The sequence below is a fragment of the Pantherophis guttatus genome, chromosome 1 (assembly GCF_059756535.1).
Source record: "Pantherophis guttatus breed Tessera chromosome 1, ASM5975653v1, whole genome shotgun sequence".
NCBI lineage: Eukaryota > Metazoa > Chordata > Lepidosauria > Squamata > Colubridae > Pantherophis > Pantherophis guttatus.
Window position 1 is genome coordinate 115,447,597 of NC_142063.1, and position 8,530 is coordinate 115,456,126.

Consider the following 8,530-nt stretch of genomic DNA (forward strand, 5'->3'; position numbering starts at 1 on the left):
TATTTTCATTTTCTCCTCACCTAGAATGGGCCTGAATATTGTATGCTATCACCATTAGACCAATGGTTCTTATAACAAGTGGCCATCCGGGAGTCCGGTAAAGTTGAAGACGTTAGGATTGCAGCCCCATTGAATAGAGTGGGGACTTAACATTTCTATGCTTGATGAACAGTATTGGTATCTATTGTTTGGCTGTTCTGGGGAAAAAAAGTCAAGAAGGTTTTAAGCCAGGATCTTGCAAGCTTGTGAGTTACAAACTACATATAAAAAGGGTTGATGTAGCAGTTATAGTTCACTATGGAAGTCACACTTATAAAGTCACTATTATATTTCACTTGGGGGTAAGATGAAGTATACATTTTTCTGTTCTTCTGCTTTCTGTGTAATATTTCGTTGTCTTGGATTTTTTTTTAATCTTATGTGCATTTTTGAAGTGGTACAGCGTCATAAAAGATTCACAATTTTTGTAATGGTTCATATTCAATATGCTTATACTGCTTTTTTTATTGATGAGTGTATGTTTGAATCCTCTCTTGTCCACTTCAGGATATCTCTATTATATCTGGAAAGTCCTCCCTCTCCCTTTGACTGTGCAGCTCAGTCATACATACATTTTCATTACTCTCTTACAGTCAGAAAGCATTTTTTAAAAAAGGGAGCAGCTGAACTTGGGGCACATTGATGGCAGAGAAGCAAGTAGAGCAAACTAATAAAATGAAACCTTGTTAAGAATTCTACTTTGTCTCTTTATCTTAAACTGAAGCAGAAAATGCCATAGTCAGCGCCTGTCCAGTCCCAGCTGCCTGCTGGAAGGAATGGTTTCCAGTAGTGCCAACAGACCAGAGGTCCAGCAGAGGAGGCCTGCCTCCTTCCATAGCTGCCGTTCGGAAGAAGAGAGGAAGCTGAATAACTTGCCCAGTGAGCTGGTGCCAGCAGCTGAAAAGATCAGGCCATCTCCATTCCCATTGGAGGATGTAGGAGAGGTTTTATCTGACACGGATGGTGACAACAGCCAGCTGAACAGTGGAAATGGGAGCCAGCCACCTGAAAGGCAAAGTGAAAGTCAAGCCACACAACCTATTTCCCAGGTTGATTGTGCTTTGGAGAGAGCTGAAGCATTAACAAGAGAAAAATTCACTTTCATGGAGGCAAGTACTACCAGAGGCGGCTACTTGTAAGATAAGAAGACTCTATGGTAACGTTGGTGGAGCAATGTGGGAGTTATGGTAGTAGCAGTAATTTAGTAATTAAATCCTAAAGAACACCATCTTAAGAATACATCATGTTTTGACTTCTGTATGCTTTCAGGATACGGAAATTCTTGATAATAGTGCACATCGGGACCGTGCAAATTTGGGCCGCAAGCGGGGTCATCGAGCCCCAGTCACCCGAGCAGGAGGTACTGTGTTAGAGAATGACAGGAACAGCTGGATGTTCAGAGATTCTACAGGTAAAATGCTACCAGGGGATGAACTACTGATTTTTGTTACCAGCGTTATGTGTTGTGTCTATATGTTTTCCTTGGTTCTGTTATTTGTATGCATCATGTTCCTTTGATGCTATTGTGTATGTTAATGTCAGCCTTGTGAGGTAGTCCAGAGCACATCAAGGAGTAGTAGCCCTATCTTTATTTGAAGGTTTCATTAACATAAATGAAAGTACATCTCTTTCCCCCCCTTCCCCCTTGCTTTTATAGTTCAAGAAACTAGAGAGATCCTTTCTGAGGTGTTTGCCATACCGCCATTCCTTCTGTGGGCTCGACGACTTCTTATATGACCTTTGCCTAGTGTGCAGCTCTTCCTCCTGTCTCCCAAGATCATTCTCACATACCATTTAGTTAAATGTTAGTTATGGATTTACCAAAAGAAGGCACCATCTATATTTTGCCCTAAGTTAGAACTTACCAATCATAGTTAATTATTAATGATTTACTGAAGTTCTGAAATCTATTCTTTTCTAATGCCATCGTTGTACTTGATATTTGAAGGAGTCCATGAAGGCACGTCTCTTCTCTAATGTTCTAGAAATAGTCTAAAAATAAAATAAATAAATAAAAGCAATCTAAAAATAGAGGAGAATTGGAGGCAAGGGATAATTTTTTTAAGTAATCACAGTTTCAAATGTGCTTTGAACCTTTATTATAGGCTCCAAAATTTTACTAACTTCTCTGGCATTGTTTTGGTTTTAGGGAGTATGCTTCATTGTGCATTAATTTTTGTGGATTTTTCTCTCTTCACCCTTCCCCAGAGCCCCAATTAGTTTCTGCAGTCTCTGATGAAGAAGTCCATGAGGAGTCAAAGAGCAAGAAGTCACGAAGCTCTCCATTGTCCAAAGGGATAAAGGTAGCCCTCTTCCCAGGCCTCAGTCCTTCAGCTTTGAAGGTAAGGTGTAAAGGGAAGTGAGGACAAAACAGAAGAAATTAGAATATATTGTCAGATTGGTTTCTGGAAACTGGACTGTTAAGATCATCCCAAATTGAAATCAATTTTGCCTGTGGGATTGGGAGATTAAGGTATAAAAAGGACCCAAGCACCTGATCTCCTAAATCTGTTAAGGGATAATGAAAGTAAGAGGATAATAGTGAAGAACTGGGAGAGGAAGTATGGGATAGCTTGTTAGCAAAGGTTAGGAGCTTTGCCGGGGCCTGCTTTTAATTCTTTTGCTCTTGATCATAGGCTAAATTGCGAGGGAGAAACCGCTCCGCTGAGGAAGTGGAACCACAAGGTGATGTAAAGGAGGCTCCTGTACAACGTTCTAAATCCTGCAAGATGGGCAGCACTAGTGGGAAGCCTCTGGTGCTGCCACCTAAGCCAGATAAATCCGCAGGGTAGGTATGGTTGTATAAGAGGAGGGGCTGGAGAATTGCAAGTAAAGGAATCCTGGAGGCTACAAAAACAAATTTGGCTTCAGTATTTTAGGACAGTGGGCCCCAACCTTTTGGGCATCAGGAACCGGTTCCATGGAGAGATTTTTCCATAGACTGGAGGGGGTTTGGTTTCACTTGCTGCCTGAAACCCACAGATGAGGCTTTGCTTATTTCCGGCATACCATGGACTGGTGCCAGTCCATGGACCGGGGGTTGGGGACCCCTGTTCTAGGATCCTTGTGTGACAGCAAGTGATGAACATAGTACTCTGCTAGGCAGGGAATGGGTTTCACCAGTGATTCAGTGCCAGCCCTACTACAAGGGCAAAGTCCTCCTGCAAAGGGGATCTTTTTGAAACTACTTTGAGAACTACTGATGAGAACTATCACATGAGATTAACTTGGAATCTCTCTGGTATTTGTGAGCCATGCACGTTTTCAGGAACTTTTTCTTATAGTTTCTTAGCTTAGTCCTTGTAGAAATTTGACTAAATTCAATCTGGAATTCTTTGCTTAAGCTTTGCAATGTCTTGTTAGTTCAAGACCAGTACCACTTCAGAAGCATATTCATAGTGGTGCGATTTGTCAATAATGCCACATATCTAGGAATATTGTTAATTATTGGTTGGAGTTCGAGGGTCCAAGCCTTCTGGAAGAAAACTTAGTTTTGGATGATGATGATGATGATGATGATGATTAAACTTATCCATACTCTGGTTCTACTTTAGTCTGCTCTGGTTCTATATGGAATGTCACAATGAAATGCACTGAGCAACCTGAAAAAAAAAGGTCTTTAGAGCAAACATACAGACACCAGTCCAGCAAAGGAAGGTACTTTCAAGAGGGAGCTGGAAGATTAGCAGCTCAGGATGAAATAGGCATAGTGGGCAGAATCAGTGAGTGCAGGGAGGGTGGTGTTTCTGCCATAGCAAAATTAAAGTGCTGGCATTTACCCACAGTGAACTGAGGCAGAGCAGGCAGACAACTTAATCGTGTCAGAATATTTATGACTGGGAAGACATGGTAACAAGGTCAGCCAATGAATAGGCATAGCAACTAAGTCAGCCAATTGGGAGCTGAGACAGACTGGAGCCAGGGTGTGTCTTAGTCTGCAGCTTATGATTCTGTGCAGAGAAAGAGAAACTGAAACCAGAGTGAGCATGCTTGTCTGCTCTGCTGAAATGAAACTCTGAATCTGCTGTTGGTGTTGTAAATTTACTTCATATATTATTATGCATATAAAGAAATTAATGAATCCAGCTGAATCAGTTTTCTGTGTGTGCTTCTGGATTTGATTTTTGCAAGAAACTCTGACAAATTGCACTTCTGCCAGGAGAAGTCAGAAAAAATTTTGATTCAGAGAAAGACAAGACAAGCAGTGTTTGCCTTTATGGAGAGCTGGGGCTGGCTTGAAGTTGACTTGGTTTGTTCCTGTCCTTGAGAAATGGAAGAGCCGAGGTAGCGCAGTGGTTAGATTGCAGTACTGCAGCTACTTCAGCTGACTGCTAGTTCAGCAGATCAGCGGATCAAATCTCACTGGCTCAAGGTTGACTCAGCCTTCCATCCTTCCGAGGCGGGTAAAATGAGGACCCAGATTGTTGGGGGCAATATGCTATTTAGTATTCTGTCTTTGGTGTAAGCCATCCAGAGTCCTCGGAGAGTGGGCGGCATAGAAATATGACTAATAAAATAAATATGACTAATAAAAATGGTTGGTGGGCCACTAATGTGCAGAGCCAGTTTGGTGTAGTGGTTAAGATACTAGTTTAGAAACCAGGAGACTGTAAGTTTTAGGCCTGTCTTGGGCACAAAGCCAGCTGCGTTACCTTGGTCAGTCATTATCTTCAGCTCTAGGAAGGAGGCAATTGCAAACCACTTCCGAAAACCCTTGCCAAAAAAACTTCAAGGATTCTTCCAGGCAGTTGCCAGGAGTCGACACTGATTGAAGGCACAAAAAACAAATGTGCAGAGGAGCCCTCAAAGGGTGTGTTTGGTTTCTTCGTTGTCTGCCTTTCAGAAAGTAGATTGCTTTAGAAAGCATTCACAAATCAACTTTTTAATTAAGCTGTTGCTTTGATTTATTTTATTGATTTCTGTTTATGGTTTGTATTATTATACTGGGCTTTATTATAACTCCCTTCAGTATGCTTTAGTACAGAGGTATCCAACCTTGGCCGCTTTAAGCCTGGAGGACTTCAACTCCCAGAATTCAGCTTTGCTGGCTGGGGAATGGCCAGCAAAGCTGAATTCTGGGAGTTGAAGTCCTCCAGGCTTAAAGTGGCCAAGGTTGGAGACCTCTGCTTTAGTAAACAAAGGTGGAAAAGAAATACATATAAATGTTATGATATTTTTGTTCAGTCTGCACTGGAATGTCTGCATAGTTGACATACTGAATGTTCCTTCTAGAGGTACTTCTTGGTTACTAGATCAATATTTGAAAATTATTTTCTGAAGAGAGGCGAGGTAGGGTGGAGTGGAATGGAGGATCCATTTGTGCATTTATGTAACGTAAAAAGAAAAATCTACACATGCTCCAGCTTGCTTCCAAACCATAAGATCATTTTTTCATATTGTATACCACAGAGCCACACTATTAATTTTGTGTTAATTTTTTATTTTCCCATCAATAACAGAAGAGAAAAATATAATAACCAAATAAAGAGAATAAAAAACAAAAGAGTGGAGAGAGCAAAATGAAATAAACTGGAATATACCAAAAATTATAATTAAAAATAACATATAACTAAAGCAAATTTGAGAGCCAGTTTGGTGTAGTGGTTAAGGCATTAGGCTAGAAACTGGGAGCCGGTGACTTCTACCCACCTTAGGCACAAAGCCTAAGAAAATTTTAATTAAGTTGCATTTTCTATCCAGGATGGCATGAAATCTTTCTGCCAAAGTAAAAGAATCTTCTTAGTTGCTGCCCATGAACTGTAAATCAAGTTCTTCATTCTTTCATGGGTTCTCCATTTTTATAATATAATTCAACATTACATTCACATTGTGGCCCTTATTTGTTTCCATTCTTATTTTTTAACCATTTTCTGATTTTCAGATCAGAAACTTCCTCACCCAACTGGCTGCAGGTTCTGAAGCTGAAAAAGAAGAAAAGTTGAAATCCAACCAATCTTCAGGCAAGTATCTCGGGAGGAGACTTGAATCTGTCTTCCCAAGAAGGCATTTGATCCTGTAGTTTTGCAGTGGAATCATACTGCACACTTGGGCATTTTGGTACTGCAGCTGCAAATAACGTTTGTGGAATTTGGCAGCTGGGCTAGATTTCCCACAGCGAAATGCTTATGGCTGCTCTAAGACCTGGAATTGCTGTCCCTAAGGAAGATCAGGCACTTAAACTCCAACATTCTTTATAGCTGACATGTTTGGAAGAATCATGAGTATCTGTTAGATTTCTGAATTGTCATTATTCATAAATCCTAAATTATCTCTTCCATGTGCTTCATCACACTCTGACTTGAGATACATTTACAGCATCAAGAAGTTTTCATTAACATTCCATAGTTGAGATTGCAATTTGCTTTTTTAATGAATTGATGCTGGGGGAATATTTGCATCCTCTGACATAATGTAGCAATGTGAATTGGGTTAGTTTTTTTGCTGCCACTGGGCTCATCCCATTTCTTTGAAGATCTGAGATAACTTTCTGGGCAAAACTTTGCACTGTCTATATTCTCCTTTGGCTAATAAAACATTGCTGTGAGATTGGGCTTCTTATATATTTCAACGTTTTGTTCTGATGGAAGCCCAGAATTACTAGAGGACAAATTCTTTTCTTAGAATTGCTTGAATGGAAGAAGACTGCACTAGTGAATTATTTTAGATGTGCATTACAGCTATGCCTAAAATGGCACTCCTGCATCCTGAATACGTATATTAGTCTCAGGTTTCATTATGGTTTTGCTCTTGCTTGTTGTAATCTTTGCAGTCAGGCACAATGGAATAGCCTCCGCTTTTCTTTTAACAGAAACCAGTTATCGGTATCCATATCTTGGCAGAATTGAGCCATGGTGACATTTGCAGACCCTCTTTGTGATTTTTCTTTGTGAATAGCCTGGGTAAAAAAACAATCCTGGAGCTCATCATATGATGTGACCCAAAGGAGACGTGCTTGGAAATAGTTCTGCAAGAATCAGCATTCTGCTGGTTTATGCAGTTATTACATTATCATTCTCTACCATGGAAATGCATGAATAATGTCCCCCAGTGCAGAGTGGCCTGACAAATCATCCTGTATTTTACTTGCCCTTCTTTGATTGACTCACTTTTAACTGAATTTTCATGCTAGTGGTTTTTCCGGTTAAGTCAGTTCTTGCCAAAGCACCCATTTAATAGTACTTAGTAGTAATAGTAACAATAATAGAATAAAATATTACCAAATTCCCACTGAATCTTGAATGAGAATGCAAAGAACTCACAAGATGGCAGTAATTTCAGTTAGAGCTTAGAGTGGCCTTGTGCTAAAATATTTTGAGATGGTGTTTGGGTAGCAGAGTCTGAAAAAGTCAATTGCCCTTGATTTAAATGATTTTGTTGCAGAGTCTTTTTCCGTAGCAGCCCTTGTCCCAAATGTACTGCACAGGATCTGACACGATACACAACTGAAAAGAGTTTAAGAAAGTCACCTTGCTATAATTAAGTTGTTCCAGAGAGTGTACTGGTTTACATGGGAGACGAAACATTTGCCCATGAGCTGGAGTCAATGACTAGTGGTCATTAATTGTGTGGGTGGGATGGAGTGCTTCAGCAGACAGCCCTGACAATTTTTGTAATCCTTGTCATTTTTTGTTGTTGTTGCAGATGTGCTGTCCTACTTCTGGGGCCTTAACAGCAGATGGTTCTGGTCAGCATTTTATGGGTTAGAGACGGAGTTCCCATCTAACATCTTGGAGGGATTTGGGGGGGGAAGGGATTTGTGGGAAGAGGGAGGATGAAGCACATTTATGCACTTTGTATCACATTCACTCACTCATGCATATGGCAGTCAATTCTCTTTGCCATTATATTTCCCATTTTTTCCTTTCCCCCTTCTCGTGTTCCATATAATTTTATGAATTTTTTTTTTTTTTTTGTAATCAAAATGCTTGGCACTAGCCCCTTTTCTTTCACACTAAGATAGGGAGGCAAGACAAGAAAGTGAGGCTTTCGCTCTCTCTGCTGCCATATATTGCATTTCAGACAAAGAGGAAAGGATTGTTTCCCCTTCAGTCACTTGAAACAAATAAAGGTTTTATGGCTATGAAGGACCTGCTGTCGTATTTGCTTAAATGTAATCCTCTGATCTGTCTCCAGAGCCAGCCTTGTTACTTGGCAACATAGTCTAGAGCTGGGCAGCCGACAAGACTATAGCAAAATGCTGGTGGAGGGGTGTTTTCCTTTTGTGGATGAAATGGCATGCTCTTTGGTGGGGGTAGGGGTGTGAGTGTTTGTGTGAATGTGTATATGTCTTTTTGAGTCACTGAAAGAGCTTTCACTATAGTGAATATTTGATCTGGGAGGAGATTGACATACCTCTTGCAGGTATTTGAAGGATGTAGAAGTACATAACAAGAACTGTTACCCTCTCAATCAAATTGCATACTTGTTTCCTGTTCTTGGGAAATGACACTTCTTGAAGCCTGAGGGCACCAACACCTGCACGTGCTGATGT

At 40.5% G+C, this 8,530-nt stretch overlaps 1 protein-coding gene across 12 annotated transcripts in view; it reads left to right on the forward strand.

Moving 5' to 3' along the window:
- Nucleotides 1–8,123, forward strand: part of CNOT12 (CCR4-NOT transcription complex subunit 12) — a 33,144-nt gene extending 25,021 nt beyond the window's left edge. For 6 of the 12 annotated variants that reach the window (XM_034420349.3, XM_034420350.3, XM_087881571.1 and 3 more), the window contains exons 7-12: nucleotides 764–1,148; nucleotides 1,309–1,450; nucleotides 2,248–2,381; nucleotides 2,676–2,827; nucleotides 5,921–5,999; nucleotides 7,681–8,123. In XM_034420349.3, the coding sequence (XP_034276240.2) occupies nucleotides 764–1,148; nucleotides 1,309–1,450; nucleotides 2,248–2,381; nucleotides 2,676–2,827; nucleotides 5,921–5,981 (874 nt within the window). In that variant the 3' untranslated portion in view covers nucleotides 5,982–5,999; nucleotides 7,681–8,123. The remainder of the gene's footprint in view (nucleotides 1–763; nucleotides 1,149–1,308; nucleotides 1,451–2,247; nucleotides 2,382–2,675; nucleotides 2,828–5,920; nucleotides 6,000–7,680) is intronic. The other 6 variants (XM_034420351.3, XM_087881575.1, XM_087881574.1 and 3 more) reach the window with 1 other exon arrangement.
- The last annotated feature ends 407 nt before the right edge of the window (nucleotides 8,124–8,530 follow it).